Genomic DNA, 19,330 nt, shown 5'->3' with positions numbered 1-19,330 from the left:
CCGGTCGCATTTTCGAAGGAAACTTGAGTTTTAGGACTCAGATTCAAGCAAGGATCAAGACATAGCGATTATAGGGAATATTATAAGCTTTTTAGCCGGAGGATTTAGTTGAGAAACGACTCAATCGTAGGTAATCCAAGTTTTAAGTTCTAAGTTTTTAAAGTTATTAAGCTTTGATTAGATTTTACGTTTTGATGAGTTTTTGGATGGATTGAGACTTGGGTTTTATTGGTGTTGGATAATAAGGATGTTTGGGAACTTTGATTTTGGGATTTGGATGTGTTTGGATATGATTTTGGAGAATTTTAAGTGGGGAAAAACGTAGGAAATGGCTGATTTTGTGGTCAATTCGCGACCTTGTTCTAGCAAGTCGCGACTTAGATGAAGTCAGGAGCCAGGAGGGCTCAGCCTGGGGGGCACGCCGCGACCCAAGGGGGGCCAAGTCACGGCCCGCACCATGAAGCCCAAGCAAATGCTCTCTGACTTGGGGCAAGTCGCGAACCTAAGGGCCAGGTCGCAACCGACTTGGGCATTTTTGCCTAGATTTGGTTTTTAAGCGTGGGAACTTAACTCTAAGGGCTTGGGATCGATCCTACTACCCAGTTTAGTAGGATTTGACGTCCCAGAAGCTAGGTTTGGGTTTGGAAGTATTTATTTACTCATTTTTATGAGGTTTTATATTATGGTTGTGACTAGGTTTTCGCTAGGGGCTTGGAAACAGGATCGTGCTTAAGGATTGTTTATTGTTAACCTGTGCTTGGACCAAAGGTAAGAAAACTGCACCCAATATGTGATGCATGTGATACATAAGATACATGTGATTAGGGCATGGCATAAATGTTGAATATGAGATTGATCAGAGCTTGGGTCTTTGTAAATGTGCATGATCATAATTATGCTAATGAATGTTGAGTAGCATGTTGAATACCTTATATTTGGATATTTGACATATGATATATGATATATGCCTAGGTGCATTACTTACTTGTGAGTGGTACGAACTCATTATTCAGAAACGACACGAGTCGTATGGAATTGACCTATGAGTCAAGAGCGGCATAAGCATATTGAACGCAGAGCCGAAATGATTAGATCTAATCAACATAAGCATTAAATGCTTGACCGACCCTAAGTTCGATGAAAACTAAAAGCGCTTATCTAGTTTAAAGGCTAGTTACTTAGAGCCAGGGCGAAAAGGCTCATGTGACTGTAACGTCACATGGCTTAGGGTGTGGAGCCCAAGTGAGTGACTCAATTGTCACTTATCTGATTAGGGTGCGGAGCCCAAGTGCGTGACTCATTAGTCACTTATCTGATTAGGGTGTAGAGCCCAAGTGCGTGACTCATTAGTCACCTATTCAAAGATGGACACATTAGCCATCTATTCCCAGATTGACTTGATAGTCATCTATACAGGGGGCAGGGCCCATAATCATTTATTTAGACTTGTCTACATGCATGAATAGGGTTATTACTGCTAGGCATGCTATTATGATTTAGTGACATGTTCATGAGCATATTGAGTTTTCTTGTTGAGCCTCGACTCACAGGTGCTATGTGGTGCAGGTAAAGGCAAAAGAAAACTGGACCATCCTTGAGTTGGAGAGCTTAGGTGACGATGTGTACATATGTGGCTGCTCGACCACCACAGCCGAAGGTTTAAAGAGGAACTAGGTTTGAACTCTATTTTGTCGCTTAGGTCGACTGGTTTTAAATCTTTTATTGTAATTAACCTTTAAAATATATTTTGGGATCCCAGTGTATACAATAAACGTTTTAGTGAAACGTTGTATCTTTAACCAAAAATTTTAACTATAAATCGTTAATCACATTTAGTTATACGATTATGGCCAAATGACTCGGTTAGCGAGTTTAGCACTGTTTAAAATGCACAACGTAATAGTCCCTGGAGTAGTAAAGTGTTACAACAACCATGACCTCTTCTCCGGTAGCGTTGCGATGCAGTGTCGAAGAAGACAATAACTGGTTTGTAGACCGTGCGATGGTGACTTTGGAATCAGCTTATGCCGACGTCAACCTCACCTTTCTAAAAGTCACCTCCGACTACGCTAGTGGAGAAGTTGCTATATGAATTTTTATATATTTTTTTATTTGTTTTTCTCCAATAACACTATTCTTCTTCTCCAGCAACAATGACGCACAAGACTCCTACACTAACTATCTCCAACTTCCACAATTTTATTTTCAGATTAGCTAATTGTAATGCCCCGAATTTCCTAATAAGGGTTAGGACCTTGATTAGGAGGCCGGGAGGGCCATAATTGAATTATGATGTTATTTAATGATCATATGCATGTTCATGTGAATTATATTATTATATGATGGTAAATGCATGCATATGGGAGTATTTATAATTATAATGGTAATTTGGTAATTTGGCCGCTGTGGGCATAATTGGGTATTTTAGGTGCATGGTTGTGATTAATTAATATAGCCACATCATAAGGTGGATTGGTTCGAGCTGTTCGGCATGAGACGATCATGAAATGTAAGTGTTCGGTCTACTCATAACGGGCTTAAGTTCGGGGCTCGGGGTGAGTCTCGGGGTCATTTTGATGATTAAAACATTACTGGGAATTAAAGGGTAATGGGATATGATTTATTGGCATTTGAGAATATTGAGAATAGCGGGAATTGGAGAGCGTTAATTATAATTAACGAGATAGGTGGAAAGTTCCAATTTTACCCTTGGGAAGACTTTAGAAACTTTAAAAGACCTAGGGGTATTTAGGTCATTTGGTTTGGATGTATATGACCTTTAGATGGCTGTAGAAATACAGAACAAAATAGAGCATCATCCTCATCCCCTTCCTTCTCTCCCGTGCATCTTTTCCCTCTTTTTCCCTTTGGAATTTTGAGAGCCAACTTGAGGAGTTAAGCTAGGAGATCAAAGGTGGGAGCTTAGGGTCGTGATTCAGCCATTGAGGGGGATTCAAAATCAAGTTTGAGGTAAGTTTCAGCCATTAGTTTTATGATATACCCTGTTTTTGGTTTTAAACTTTCAGCTTGTGATTTCTTGGTAAATAGTTGGAATTAATGGAAGTTTGATTGATGTTTACCTTGGGTTTTGATGAGGGTTTGATATAGGTGATGTTTAGTGGTTGAATTGAGTGTTAGGTTGAGGTTTGGGACTAGTTTGAGGGTTTGGTTTCAAAGAAAAACGCAGGGGAAGCAAGCTGGTGGCTTGCTGGTGCGCGTACAGGGTCGCGGCCTGGCTATGGTGTGCCGCGGCCTGTGTGTGTTCCTGGGGAGGATTTAGCCTCTGTCTGAAGGTGAGCCGCGACATGGCTAGGGAGGGCTGCGGCCCATAGAGGCAGTTTTGGCTAGAAATGGGTTTTTGACTTGGGGATGCTACCCATAGGCCTCGGGGTCGATCCTACTACCCGGTTAAGTGTGGATTGATGTCCTGGAGGCTAGATATTGGTTTGGGAACCTATGTTGATCATTTTTATTGATGGTATCCTATATGTTTGGTTATAACTAGGTGACCGCTAAAGGACTAAAAGTTGATCATTCTCAAGGGTCGTTCTTTAAATCATTCTAGCTCGAATCTGAGATAAGAAAACTGCACCCTGTGTATATGTGACATGCATGGTTATTCTTGATGCATGTTGGTTGATTATTAAACGTGACATGCATGGCTATTATTGATGCATGTTGGATTGTTAAATATGATGCATGTGATGCACGAGAAACATGTGATTAGGACATGCTTTGTATACTGAGTATGATATCGTTCAGAGCTTGAGCCTCTGTGTTCGTGCATAGTCCTAATTGTACTAGTACCTGTTATGTAAGCATGCTGAATACCTTGTTTATGGATATTGGACATGTGATATGTGTTTGGTGGCATGGCTTACTTGTGTATGGCACTGACTTATTAGTCAGAATTGGCAATGGTGTCAGATCCGTCTGTGAGGCTGTGACTTAATAGTTAAGCTCACAACAGGTTGAGCACTGGTCGTGTTTCACTGACCTGAGGGTCAGAAACGGCATAAGCGTCGAGGACGCAGGGCCGAATGAAGATTAGATCTAATCGATATCAGCGTTGAATGGCTCTATGGCATTAATGCTAGACCAACCCTAAAGTCGATGAACATATAAGCGCTTGCCTGGTCTAAAACCAGATGTTCAGAGCCAGGGCATATGGCCCTGGTGACTGTTTGTCACGTGGCTAGGGAACGCTGTTCCATAGTTACGACTCTAGAGTCGGGAGGAAGGTTATGTTGGTGACCAATCACCATGCACCTATCCTGTTGAAGCTAGTGAGATGTTCACTTATTTATTAAGCCCTGGTGGTTCTATCATCACATGGCCAAAGGGTGCTGTCCCCACATTTGTGACTTTTGTGATAGTCACCTATTTGCTTGGACTGTTGGACCTGAACAATTAATACAATTACTGTTGATATTATATCATGTTGTATTGTGTTTTCTTGCTGGGCTTCGGCTCACGGGTGCTATGTGGTGCAGGTAAAGGCAAAAGGAAGCTGGACCATCCCTGAGTTGGAGAGCTTACGTGATGACGTGTACATATGCGGCTGCTCGTCCGCCACGGCCGAGGTTTAAAGTGGAACTAGGGTTTAACCCTGTTTTGCCGCATAGAACGGCCTGTTGTAAATATTTTCTTGTAGTAGACTCTAAAATTATACTTTTGGGATCCTAGTATATATGTTAAACGTTCTAATAAAACGTTACATCTTATCCAAAGTTTTTAATCCCTAAACCGCTAATCATACTTAGTTACACGATTTTGGCCAAATGACTCGATTAGCAAGTTTAGCATTGTTTACAAGGCACACCGTAATGGTCCCTGGAGTTGGAGCGTTACACTAATGCCGATATGTTTGTATGCGTGTATATATAATACATACATCTACACCTTTGCTTTAGTTTTATTTTTCATTTTTCTTGTTTTCACGTAATCAAAACAAAAAACCAATTTTGTTTATTCCTTTTCTCACGTAGCAATATTATATCTTTATATATTGTGTTATCCCCAAAATTTCAGTTCGGTGACGTGGCAATCAGAAGTGACAAGTGGCAATGCATGGTCAGTAAATGCCACATTAATAGTCAATAAATGTATTGGGTCTTCGGAGTTGTGATAAAGTGATCTGACCGACCTGATAGAATTTCTGTCCGACCGGTAAAGATTTTTTACTGACCAATCAGTCGTTTTGACCGACCAGACCAGAGGTGTGCTTTGCCGATGAGAGGTGCTTGCCTATGTCCTCAGTAACAGCTTCAGCCCAAATCATTCTCAACTATCGCGGGAATCTCTCAGATATTACAGAATAATAGCTATATTATTGTAATTTAAATTCATTTATATTTGATTAATGAAAGTCTATTGAAAGAACCAAGGACCCGGTCAAAGTGAGATATCTGATGTACGATCCATGAGCCTATAAATAAATGGCTCATGGCATCATTTGAGGGGATCTGATATTTTTAGACTGAGAAAAACTCTCTAGTTTGGAAACTTTGGGATTGTTACTTGGGGAATTCTCGGGGCATTTTCTGAGAGAGTTTAGAGAGAGAAACTATGTATTTTCTACTTACACTTAAGAAACTCAGTTGACTCAAGTTTATCTTATCTTAAGTGTAAGATATATATCACAACTCCAAGTGGATTAGGCTATTACCAATAAATTAGGGCTGAACTACTATAAAATTATCTGTGTCGTATTTTTCCAAAATCGTGGTCAACATATCATAAATGTGAGTTTAATGGAAATTATTGGTTTCCGTTAGAGTTAACACTTTTTTTTTTCTAACACTGTTAGTTTTAAATTCATATAAATAAGGAAAATAAATTTTAAAAAAATAAAAAATAATAAAATTATCTAAATAAGGTAAATCAATTGAAAACAAAAATAAAAATTAATAAATGAGTCATAATAATTTATCATCACATATTTTAAAATTTCATATTAATGTATTTAAATTTATTATTTTCTTTCTTTTATTAATTATTTATTTTGTCATTTAATGTATTTTTTTTATCCAAAGACATATGTAATAGTAATATAAGATATAAATACATATTTCTTATTTTGTCGTTTAGTTTTTTTTATGAGAAATTACTTATTTTAATTAATTTATCCGTTCGTAAGGACCTCGCAACACAACCTCGTCTCGCGCGCAAGGGTCTAATGCCACGACCCCGTCTCGCGCATGGTCCCGTCTCGCGTGCAAGGGTCTCGCACCACGACCCCGTCTCATGCACAAGGGTCTCACACCACGGCCCTGTCTCGTGCACAAGGGTCTCGCACATGGTCCCGTCTCGTGTGCAAAGGTCTCGCACCATGGCCCCGTCTCGCGTGCAAGGGCCTCGCGCCACGCAAGGGGCCCCATCTCGTGCGTAAAGGCCTTGCGCCACGACCCCGTCTCGCGCATAAGGGTCTCGCGCCATGGCCCCGTCTCGCGCACAAGACCCCCACGCCACGGCCCCGTCTCGCGCGCAAGGGTCTCGCCCGCATGTAGTTGTCTCACGCCAAGGGTCTCGTGAGGCTCTTGCCTTCCACGCCCTTTGGGGCCATACCTTCCCTGACAACCCATAAGTTCTACAACACTTAGCAAAATATAAAGAAGCTTGGAGAGAGTTTATATCTTGTAAATAAAAGAAGTACCATTAGGTACAAGGCACGCCCATGAGTATGGGATGTACAACTCTGAGGAGGACAGAGACGTGACTCTGACATCCGTGCCTGGCAAGTATTGGAAATACGAAGAGTGGTGGCATGACCTGCATGTCTCTGACCACGAACAAGCATCGACACCACAATCCTCTGTTCCACTACGACATATGCCACTACCATGACAGTGTACCCGCGTACTTACTTGTCCCCTAGGACCACCTTGTTTCAGGGGCCATTAGAGCCAAGCTATAAATAAACCTCCACCCGTCATACTAAGGGGTTGGAAAATTCTTGTAATGCCTGGCTATTCAAAGAGCAATATACATGTTTTCTTCCATGACTCTTCTGCAATTTTTCTCTAAGTCTCCATAAATTTTCCTAAGTTCACAAGTTCCTAGTTAAGTCTTTGAATTTTCTGACCTTAATTCGTTGACAAATTCTCACCGTCAACACTTACGTATATATTACCCTTGTCTTTTGTTTTAATTTTTAGTATATTTGTTATTAATTTAATTTCTATTTTTTAATTATATTTATAATTTTAGTTTATATTTAATATATGTTTCGATTATTTTTTTTAATTATTTAGATTTATGTATAGTCGGTTTAGTGTTATATTTAGTTGATTAAATTTATGTATAGTTGCTATGTTGATGTCTAATTGATATTTAATTGTTTTATGATATATTTTTTATTTTTTTTCAAAACGTGTTATATTTTAGTTATTTTTTAACTATATGGTGAGCTAATATTTAATTGTTGTCTCATTGTTTTTTTTAGTTATTTCATTGACACCTTATTATATAAATATAAAGATTTATAGTTTTTGGACATGTGTTTTTTCCCATTATCTGTTTACCCAATGTTTTGATAAATTACTTTTTAAATCCTATGTTTTGTAAAATAGTTAAAATAAAAGCCTAAATCTGATTTTGGTCAATCTTTCCTCAATTAAAATCACATATTATTTTCCAAACTAACAATTCAGCTTAAAAACTGTGTTGTTATATTCAATTTTTTCTTCATCAAAATTGAATTTAGGATTCTATTTTAATCATTTTACAAAACATAAAGTCTAAAAAGTAATTTATCAAAACACAAGATTCAAACCGGTAATGAGAAAAAACATAAGGTCCAAAAAAAATATAAAATTCAAGGATAGTAAAAAAGTAAAAATTAAAAATAAAAAAAAGTATATTTTTTAAAAACAACCCTTTTTTTTAATTGATTGAAATTTTAAAATATATATGAAAAAGCATACCATGACAAATGCCCTTATTTTAACGGTGTACTTAACAGAATTTATATGAAGGATGTGTTGGACAAATTTGCCAAGAAAAAAAGGTTAGGGACGTTACCAAACAGCATAAAGATTATGGACTTTCCATACAAAAATAAGCCTCAAGGGTTTATTACTATAATGCCTTTAATGGAAAACCATAGGCCAATTCTTAAACAAAATGAAATATATTTGAAACGCAAGGCAAAATTGTTTAAATTGATAATTGAAGGGCTATTTACAACTATTAACAAAATTCAACACAACAATAGTGAATATTATTAGACAGCCATAACCCCAAAAAAAAAAAGTCTTTCTTCATATTTGTTATTCAGTCAAAACAATGCATTATAAAAAAAGACAAGAGTTCCAAGAAAAACCCTCTTTATGTTATTGTAGTTCATCAGAACAAATGCAGAAAAAGCTCCATCCACAGTGGACAAGGATGGCACTGGTACTGGCATGCAGAATCACCTACCAAAAGTAAGATACTTGTCACTATTGCTGAATACTACTTATAGCCACCATTGAACCAATATGCACAACTGATAGATGTGATGAATAATGAACATTTATAGAATTGCTCTCATTTCCAGAAATACTGATTGGAACTATAGTACATGATTAAACCATCCAAAAGAAATATTCTAATAAAACTAAAACGATCAATTTTTCCCCATTGTATCAATGCTAACATTGTTACTAGTACTACTCCACACAAGATGATAATTAAGCAGGGGTGAGGGTGGGGTGCGAGCGAGGGATTGAGCCCTATTACCACTTAGGCTAAAGCCTAAATCCACTAGCTAAGCATGCTTTTGATTAGGTATACACGTTCCTTAAAATCTCTCACTCTCACTAGCTATATAGTTAAACTTACAGCATATGAAAACATACTCGCCATACCATCTTAAAGTCAATGATGGTGTCTAGAATCTAAACACAATTGGGCCAACCCCGTAATAGGCAATACCAAGTCCCCCTTCGTTGCCAAATCATCTAATGAAATTATCCTGGTCCACTAAAATTTTGGCTACTCAGTCAAATTGGGTGGTATTCGTGATTTATGAGCATAATAAGGCATCAATCTAGGCATCAATATGCAATGAACGACAGGCGGTGAACTAAAATTCCCCACAAGATTCTTGTATTCACTATCTTCCTTAACATAATAAATCGGCTAAAGTCCCCACAAGATTCTTGTATTCTTGTATTCACTATCTTCCTAAACTCATACCTTAGATAGCTAAAGTCAAACTGATTCATGGAAATTCAGCTTCTATACAATATTAATTCCTATCAAACAAGCATAAAATGCCCAACAGAGGGAAGAACAAAAACAGCGGTTATTACATTAGACGTCTCATCAATTTACTGTTAAAGAAGAAACTATATGCACAAATAAAATCTGGAATTTAAGATCTTGGGTTTATGAAATTAGGGAAATACCTCTTGTGCCTCTGAACAAAGGGTGAATTCTTGGCATCTTCCTCTGATGATCATCGATTAGTAAAAATGGGTCAGAGACAGAATCGTATTTGGGCTTTGAAATTTCAATAATCAAATATCGAATGTGGCAACAAAGGGGGAAAATTACCAGTGAGGCCAAGAGAGAACTTGGTGATGATTGTTCCGGTTACGGCAAACCCTACAAGAAAAGGCCAGTTCCTCTTCCATTCTCGCCTGAAAAATATCGGCCATGGGTCGAACTTCGCCATTTTCTTAGGTATTGAATCTCTCTACACTTGCTACGTCTGCGACTGCTAGTTCAGAATGTTTGTTGCATGGTAAAAGTAAACGGCACAATAGAAACAGATACATTCAAAGCTTAATTTAGCTTAAATAGAAACAAAAAAGAAAGCAAAATTTCAAACATTATCACTTCAAAGATTACCTCATGATGGAAAAATACTATACCTAATGAAGTACTAAATAGAATATACCAAAATCTTCAACAGTTAATACTATATTTAATAATGAAACTAGAGAGATATACATTCAAATTCACATATTCACATGGCGAGATGAACAAATAACATTTATATATATATATGATATATATATGAACCCAGAAAACATTATTCAACAAACAACCATATAGAACCACCAATTACAAGAAACAAACTTTATTGGCTTAGAAAAATGAAACAACGAACAATAGATCCAAGCCAAAATCTGAAACAAAAGAAAAACCCAAAGACCTAAATAAATAGCACAAGTGAAGGTGTAAAAGCCTAAAAAAATCAAACGCATAACCGAGAGTCGCTTTAATTACGAGATCAAGACATTAAAATAAGATAAGATGCAACCTATTTGAGTTGACTTGTTTGGTTACTGAGAAAATGTGCGAAAGAAGTAAAAGAAACCTTGGAGCGACTACTACCAGGCAAGGTAAGGGAAGAAAAGAGGAGCTTACAATGAAACAAGGCGTCGAGAGAAGAAAGTGCAGATCGAATGGGTTGCGTTGCGCCGGACTGAAGGTGAAGGAGTGGAGAGAAGGAGAGAGACCTAATTTTAGGGTTTCCTTTCCGTATCCCGTTTCGGGCCGAGCTTCCTCTACCAACTCTCTGGGCTGGGCTGGGCTGGGCTCGATCCAATGTGGAAAAAGCTAGGATCTTTAAGAGTATATACCTATAATATCAAATAATTACAAAAATCACTTTTCAAAATTTTTTTTACAAAAATACATTATCACATCATCAAAAAATATCAAGTTCTAAAAATAATATACCTGAATTTAAAATTTTGTCAAAATCCCAATTTTTTTTTGGTTTAAAAAATTAACTTATTAATTAGTTAATTTTTTAATCGCTTTTTTCAATTTTTTTATTTTCTTTTTGTTTTTTTCATGGGTGTCTCTCCACTATATATATTTTTTATTAATTTCTTACATTTTTTCTTATCTTTAATTTCAAAAATCTTTTCCAATCACAACACTAGTCAGTCGGGCTCAAAAGTGGTATCATCGCGACCTACTCTTCAAGGTCATCATTTTGCTATGTGGGAAGCATATGTTTTTTAGCCGTTGTCGGAGAATATGACTATAATAAAAAACAACATTTTAGTTTTTTTTTTATATTATGTTAACTAAAAAGTGACTAAGTTTTAAACTTGATCAAAACTTAATATACTAAAATTTGTATTCTTATTTTACATGTAAAAGACACTATATTGTATTATAAACAACTTAAATTTATTTAAAAATATTCAAAGTAAACTTTTTTAAAATAGATTCTTTAGGATATTGTTTGGTAACTTTTAAATAAAATATAATAAAAAATTATTATATAGTATACTAAAAGTAACTTTTAATAATAAGCTATATAGTAATTTGTTATATTTTATTGTAACTCATTAGTTTCTAAAAAATTACCAATCGGCAACGTAAAAGTAGGGCTGAGCATTGGGCGGGTTGGTCGGGTTACAAGGCATTTTTACCCGTCCAATGTCATAATCGGGTTAGAAAAAATGACCTGTAACTTGCCCAATTAAGAAGAAAAAAAAAAATTTAACCCGTCCAATAATTTGGGCGGGTTAACCCGCCCAAACCGAAATTGTATTTGTTTTTGGGTGGGTTGGTCGGGTCAACCCGCCCAAACAAAAGTGTTATTTTTTTTTTACATTTTTGTAATTTTTTTCTTTTAAATACTAGTACTAATAATGTGAAGTTTATCTTTTTAAGCTTAAAACAATATTTTAAATTTATAGTAAAAAAATTAAAAAAAAAACTTAATTAATTTATATATTTATTTGAATATATTAAAAATAATAAATTCTTAATTGGGCGGTTTAAATTTTGGTCGGTATGTTCGGGTTGCGTTTTTTTGCGGTTTTTTCGAGTTGGTTTGGGTGGATTATTCGGGTTGGGCGGGTTGTAAAAATTTATGCACAGCCCTACGTAAAAGTATCTTAAGTAATAAGACACCATAATATAACTTCAAAATGACTAATTAGTGTGTTAAGATAAAAAAAATTAAAAGAATAATTATTGGAGGTAACCAAAATGTATATAAAATAATATGCTATAAAAATAATTTATTTCATGAAAAATAGTAACTAATTGATAACTTATTAACATTTTAAGCAACCAACAAGTTACTTTTTTAAACCCAGAAAAACGGAAAAATCGGGATTTCAAGAAAGTTTCAAATTCAGGTATACTACTTTTAGAATCCAGTATTTTTCAATGACGTGGCAAAGTATTTTTGTAAATAAAATTTTGTAGGTGATTTTTGTAATTAAATTATAAAAAACAATCAGGAATGTAAATTTCTCAAAAACTTACCCAAATAAAAAATCAAATAAAAGTTGCTTGTTATATACATGTTTTATGTCTTTTTTTAAGGTTATATACTTATTTGGTATCCTATACTTATTTGGTACTCTATTTTTTATTGAAATACAGATATAGTATTATATGTTTTTAACAATTCTGATATGGTACCTTGTAATTTGAAATTGTATATACTTGGTATTCTATACTCAAATTTGATTAGTAAAATTTTATCAATATACCAAACTGCCCTAAATTATATATAATTAAGTAATTAAATTTGAATTTAAAATCCATATAGTTGAAGGTAGTTTTTTTCATATTGATAAAATTTTATTGACGAAATTTTATACCAAGTATGTATGATTTCAAATTACATGATAACAGTGAATATTATTGAAAACATAAGATACTAAGTTTGTATTTCGAAAAAACACAAGGTGCCAGATGGGTATTTGCCTTTTTTTAACTAGTTTACAAAAATATGAATATTTTTTTAATTTAAAATTTTATGGATTTAATTTATCGTATTTTTTATAAAAATTAGTTTATATCATAGTTTTACTCTTTGTTGACCGCATTTTTGGCCAACGACGTGAGAACGTCAAAAACGATAAAGCCTTCAAGAGAAATAAAACGACACAAACGGGTTTGAAAATAAAATAAATAACACGCGCAATTTTTATAGTGGTTCAGCCTCAATATGTTGGTAATAGCCTAATCCACTTAGAGTTGTGATTATAGATCTGTACTCAAGATCAGATGAACTTAGCCAACTGAGTTTCTTCAGTACAGAATACAAGAATTCTTTCAGATACAAGCACTTTCTCTCTCTAGAAAACTCAGACCCAAAATTTCCCAAAAAGTCTCCAAAGGAAGGAGCCCACTTCTAATCCCATAAGTCATATATTTATAGGCTTATGATCATACATCTGATATCCCCTAGAATCGGGATATTTTATTATATTTATTACATTTAAATTACAAAAATATTCAAAATATAACAGAACACCAAATTTGTGGGAAGAATGAGAGATTCCCGCATGTGCCAAGACCGGTTCTTGTTGAAGCCGCTTCTGGGAATCTTGACTTAGTCCTCCTCTATCTAGTTGATCCATATCTCCTTAAAGCTGGTCGAACACACCTCTACTGGATAGTCACACACTTAGCTGGTAGGATATACACTTGCTGGTCGGACATGTGCATGCTGGTAGGACATACACTTGCTGGTAGGACCACTTACTGGTAGGACATGCAAGTGTTGGTCGGACACATGCATGCTGGACGTATGCAGATGCTAGGACATGTGCATGCCATGTCTCTCCTCTAACATGGCACTCTGGTCTAGCATACCACGTCACTCCTCTAACATGGCACTCTGGTCTAGCATGTCATGTCTCTCCTCTAACATGGCACTCTGGTTTAGCATGCCATGTCTCTCCTCTAACATGACACTCCGGTCTAGCATGCCACTCTTGGGCAACAATGTCACTCCTGGGCAGTAATGTCGTGACTGGTCGGACAAGGTCATGCCTGGTCGGTCATGACACTTCTCAAGCCAGTCAAAATTGTATCACAACTCTGAGGAGTCAATGTATTTATTGAATATTTAATGTGTCTTTTACGGACCATGTACTGCCACTTGTCACTTCTATTGCCACGTCATCGATCTCCATTTTTTGGGATAACACTCTTAATTAAGTTTATTTAAATTATTACATCTCACGCTGTCTTTATAATAACTAAAATAATATATTTTAAAAAATATTTGTTTTTATTCATTTATATTTTTTAAAATTGAAATGTAAACATGGTATTCTTTTTTGTAGTTATCCACATTATACTTTGTATGGAAAGATATAATAATCTTGCCTAAAAATATAGGAAAAGAAGAAATGGAATATTTTGAGTATATATGTACTTTAATTAAGGTGCCAATAAAAGGGAGAAACAAATAAGATAAAAAATATATAATTTTTAAAATTAATTTGTATATATATATAGTCCTTTTATAGTAGTGATGAAAATAAATCCCTACCTAGAATGATTTGTTTATGACCCTTAGATCTTAATCTAAAGGCTTACATTGCTTTTGTATTTGAACAACAAAATATTAATGCAATAAATACCTAATAGATGGGCAACTTGTTGGTGACTTATTGTATAGATAGTGATTTTAGTTATATATATATATATATATATATGGATTTTAACGATGATTGAGTTTTTTCTCATAAATGGGTTGTCAATTAATAGTCATTGTATTAAGATTCAATAATCCGCATTTAAAGATGTTAATTAATGTTATTTTTTAATTTTTCAAACTTGGTAATAGACTACATGCTCACATGGCAGTCATTTTTTTAATTTAATTAAATAATTAAAAAATCATAAATTAAAATTCACTCTAAGATTTAATATCTCATTCCTTCTCCATTTCTTCCATTCCATGTTCTTTCTAGATCTATTCCTCATACATTAATGACTCTTATTTTCCAATTAGTTGGTTAATTAATGATGTTTATTTTAGAAATTTGTATATATTATATATTTTTTTATAAAAAATTTACTCATCTTAAAAAACTTGTTTACTAAAGAAGCTTTAATTTTTTAAAGTGTTTTCAAGAAAGATTTAAAAGTTTATACAATTTTTTTAAATCACTATAGGAGTTTTTTTTTTTCAAAAAGATTCAAACTTATTTTGTTATGTATAATTTGAAATTCACCTAGATAAGTAATCTTATTTCTTTTGAAAATCTTGTTTAGAAAAAACTCATAAGAACAATTTATTTTTACAATGTTTGATGAAAAAACTTTAAATTTTTCATAGTGTTTCTTGTCAGATTTTTCAATCATTTTTGTGTTTTTTTTATTTTTACAAATAAATTATCATATATTTCTCAAATTTTATATTTTGAAATTCACTATAAGAGATTTTGTTTTTTTTCAAAAAAATTCTAACTTATTTTTATTTGTTATTGAAATTATGTTTTTAGTAATTACCAAATTAATTAAACCATGTGAATTAATTAAAATGCGGAATGCTAATTAACTGTTTACAAAGATAGCAGTTATGTCGGGACATAATCCGAACTTGTCACGACAGAAATTGAACACAATAAATAGACAGTGCAAAACAATAAAGAACACACCGAATTTTTACAAGGTTCAGAAACCCTTTCGAATAACCTACTCCTTGGGGCCACGCCCAGAGAATAAACCAATTAGTAAATAAACAATATGTATAAAAGCATTGACTTAAATAATGTAAGACTCCCTCTTAAACTATTGCCGCAATCTTGTTGTACTCTTCTCTACGAATCTGATTTGATGAAACGCTGATTCTCTTGAACTCCCTTCAAAGAATAGCGAGTGCACACTTCCTCCCGAAGTGAGACTTAGATAGAATCCTCTTCTGAAGATCCTTATGAACACGTTCACAATAGACACTATCTGTTTACAATGGACTAGATAAATATCCACAAATACACTCAGTACTCTCACAGAGATTAAGGTGAACAAACTTAATCTCTACAAATAAAGACACTCTTCAAAATAACATAATGTTTACAAATATTCAAAATAGAAGAGGTGAAAATTCTAAAGACCTTGGCAGGATATTTATAGGCAGGGAAATCATCAAAGGCCATCATTTTCTGATATCTTTGAAATCAATTTGCGAATTTCTTTGATTTAGGAAATCAGCCAGCCAGATAAATTTTGTGTCGACAGAAAAGGAAATTGATGAGTCAACAACATAATCAGTTTTATCTGGCAGAACGAACATGGTCATTTATTTTGACCATGTTCATTTTCGACACCTTTTTTATTCCATAATAGACATAATCACACATAATCACTGAAAATAATCTCAAGATATTTGCACAATATATTTTTACCAAAAATTAATTATTTGTGATAAATAAGGCAACAAATATATTCACACTTAAAGATATTTTCACATTACAAAATCAGCTAAAAATATTGCTAATTAAACCGAAAATCAATATGGAGATATGCTACTAATTTTCTTTAAACATTTTAAAATATTTTATCTAAATTAAAGTTTAGCCAATAAAGGACTTTACAATTATGTAGGATATGAAATTCACATAGAAGAGTAAATTTTATTTCTCTTTAATAACTTGCTTTGCAAAAACCCACATGAACAATTTTTTTTTGTAAGTGTTAGATGAAAAAGCTCTAGATTTTCATAGTGTTTCTTGTAAGATTTTCAATCATCTTGGTGCTTTCTTTGTTTTTACTAATAAATTATTAAATATTTCTCAAATTTTATATTTCGAAATTCACTATTAGATCTTTTTTTTTCAAAAAAATTATAACTTATTTTTATTTGTTATGTTGGATATAAAATTCACATAGATGAGTAAATATTATTTCTCTTTAATAACTTGTTTTGCAAAAACCCACATGAACAATTTTTTTGTAAGTGTTTAATGAAAAAGCTTTAGGTTTTTTAAAGTGTTTCATGTAAGATTTTCAATCATTTATGTGTTTTTATTTTTATTTTTTCAAACTACTTATCATCTATTTCTCCAATTTTAAATTTCAAAATTCACACGTATTTTTTTTTTCATAAATATTCCAAAATATTTTTATTTGTTATGTAGGGTTTGAAATTAAAAAAAATGAGTAAATCTAATTTCTCTTGAAAAATTTGTTTAGTAAAAACATACAAGAACAAATTTTTTGCAATTGTTTGATAAAAAAACTCAAGATATTATAAAGTGTTTCATTTAAGATTCTTAATTATTTTTTTTCTTTATTTTTACAAACAAATTGTCATATTTTTCTCCCAATGTAAAATTCAAAATTGAATTATAGGGTTTTATTATTTTTTCGAAAAAAATTCAAACTTCTTAGATATCAACTATTAAAGTTATAAATTTACATGGAAGGTTATAGGATTTTATAAATTTTGATTTTTTTTTTAAATACATCATTATTACAAATTATTTGTAGTTCATTTTTCTTCAATAAACTAAAAACGTGAAGAATTTTAATGTTTTGAAAAATTAATTATGTAAAATTTTCAAACATATATTTTGTTTGTCTTGAATTAATTATTTCTTATAAAGTGCCAATCTTCATCAATTTTTTTTGTATAAAAATTCGTGATGGAACCATAAATGGAATGGAGAACACTAATTAAATGCGAGTTGAGAGATAGACTAAACTTTATAAAACGGGATTTACAAGCCAAAGATAAAATTCTATGTAAAAAATTAACATGTGAATCCATTAGTGAAAAAGCATCACCATCACTATTTTTTTTTTAAAAACACGTTATTATCCCGTCTTTAAGAATTTGACATTTTACACGTTTGTTAACCTTGTGTTTTGCCATATTACTTGTTTGGACTATGTGTTTTAATAAATTAATTTTTTGACATTGTGTTTTCGTAAAATGGTTCAAACAGATCCTTAAACTCAATTTTTGTCAAAGTTTCTAAAACTAAAATCATAAATAATTCACAAAACTAACAACTTAAAACAAAATCACAGCTATTTAGAAGCCTAACAACTGTGTTATTATATTTATTTATTTTTCATTTGAATCAGATTTAGAGGTCTATTTGAACCATTTTGTAAAACACAATGTCCAAAAAATAATTTGTTAAAATACACGACCCAACATAAGTAATTGGACAAAACATAGAGTCCAAAATAATACAAACATTAGTATTGAGTAGGATAGTCTCTATTAACAAATGTCAAATAATATATCTGGAGTAACACATAATATATGCCTTGCATTAACCATATTTTAATATGAAGATTCTATTATTTTGAATTATGTAATTACAACTAATAACATATTATTATACGTGATTCGTGAATGCGTTTAGTATTACTCTTTGTTTTAGAGTAAAATAATTATTTATTTTCACCATCTTATTGAAGTCGAGATTCGTTAATTTTGTTTTTAGAAGGAGAATAAGAAAAAGACAACTAAAATAACTAAAAGTGTATTTGGGAACAACTGTGTAATTATTAGGCCGTGTAATTACTATGATATTAATTACATTATATTTTAAAATACAAGGTTTGTTTGTATGTCAAGTGGTAATTACTTATGAATTCATATTGTAATGTTTAGCAAAATAATATTAGTAATTACACAGAAAAATAATATTATGTAATAAATACTATTTAAGATTGATAGTAATTAGTAATTACACAATGTAATTATACCAAATTCTATAGGGGCTACGAGAATTGGAGAATGTAATTGAGACCTCTCAACTACATTCAATTACATAATTTATATGCAATTGCATAGTCACACAAACACGTTAAGTTGAGTAATTATTTTGAATTACATCAAATTTTAATTACAGGGTAGCTTTCCAAACACACTCTAATTAATGAAGTCTACTTGGTTTGTTACTTTCAATAATATTTAAGTTAAATTTTGCAAATAGTTATAATGTATTTTTTTATGATTGAAAAATAATAGTTTTCCTTTTAAACAAACTTAATTAAATAATCAATACATACAACTTTTTGTGGAGTAAGGATTTTTTTAAGTGATTGAATTACATTAAGAGCATGTTTGGTTTGATGGAATACAAATAGAATGGAACACAAATTCTTATGTGACATTTGGTTTGGTGGAATGAAATTGTAATAGTATTAGGAATAGGAATAGTAATAATAATAGTAATGGAATAGAATAAGAATTGATAACTATGTTTGGTTTGATGTGGAATGAACATTAATATCGTATAAGAAATATCAATTAATTTTTTTAATTTATTAATTTGGGAAGAAAAAAGAAATGACAAAATTATGATTATGGTTGTTATTTTTATTATTATTCAAAAATAAACTTCTATTCCAAAACTTTCTACAAGTTCACCAATGGAATAAAAGTCACCAAGTGTAGGAATCACCCGTTCCTATGGAATTGACTCCTAGGTGTAAAAGTCTAAACGAAACATAGGAAATAGGAATAGTAATCCCCTATCTCATTCCAACAAACCAAAGATGCTCTTATTCCTTTATTTGGTTTGTGAAACCTATGGAAAGCATTTCCATAGTAATCCTAATTTCACCATATGTGAGTTTTATTATTTCAACTGTGAATTTA

The 19,330-nt window shown here is 32.7% G+C and overlaps 1 protein-coding gene across 2 annotated transcripts; it reads right to left on the bottom strand.

Annotated features, from left to right (window-relative positions):
* Positions 1 to 8,199: 8,199 nt before the first annotated feature.
* Positions 8,200 to 10,518, bottom strand: LOC133794467 (ATP synthase small subunit 6, mitochondrial-like). 2 transcript variants are annotated; one of them, XM_062231697.1, is made up of 4 exons: positions 10,360 to 10,518; positions 9,541 to 9,703; positions 9,393 to 9,435; positions 8,200 to 8,417 (listed from the first exon to the last, which is right to left on the bottom strand). In XM_062231697.1, exons 2-4 carry the CDS (start codon positions 9,659 to 9,661, stop codon positions 8,414 to 8,416), a joined length of 168 nt encoding a protein of 55 aa, XP_062087681.1. In that variant the 5' UTR covers positions 9,662 to 9,703; positions 10,360 to 10,518; the 3' UTR covers positions 8,200 to 8,413. The 2 variants fall into 2 exon arrangements, with proteins under 2 accessions (XP_062087681.1, XP_062087682.1); XM_062231698.1 differs by having other exon boundaries at positions 9,541 to 9,697; positions 10,360 to 10,510.
* Between the last annotated feature and the right edge of the window lie 8,812 nt (positions 10,519 to 19,330).

The sequence above is a fragment of the Humulus lupulus genome, chromosome 8 (assembly GCF_963169125.1).
Source record: "Humulus lupulus chromosome 8, drHumLupu1.1, whole genome shotgun sequence".
NCBI classification, from domain to species: domain Eukaryota; kingdom Viridiplantae; phylum Streptophyta; class Magnoliopsida; order Rosales; family Cannabaceae; genus Humulus; species Humulus lupulus.
Note: the sequence above shows the minus strand (reverse complement) of the source record. Positions and strands in the feature narration are given on the sequence as shown.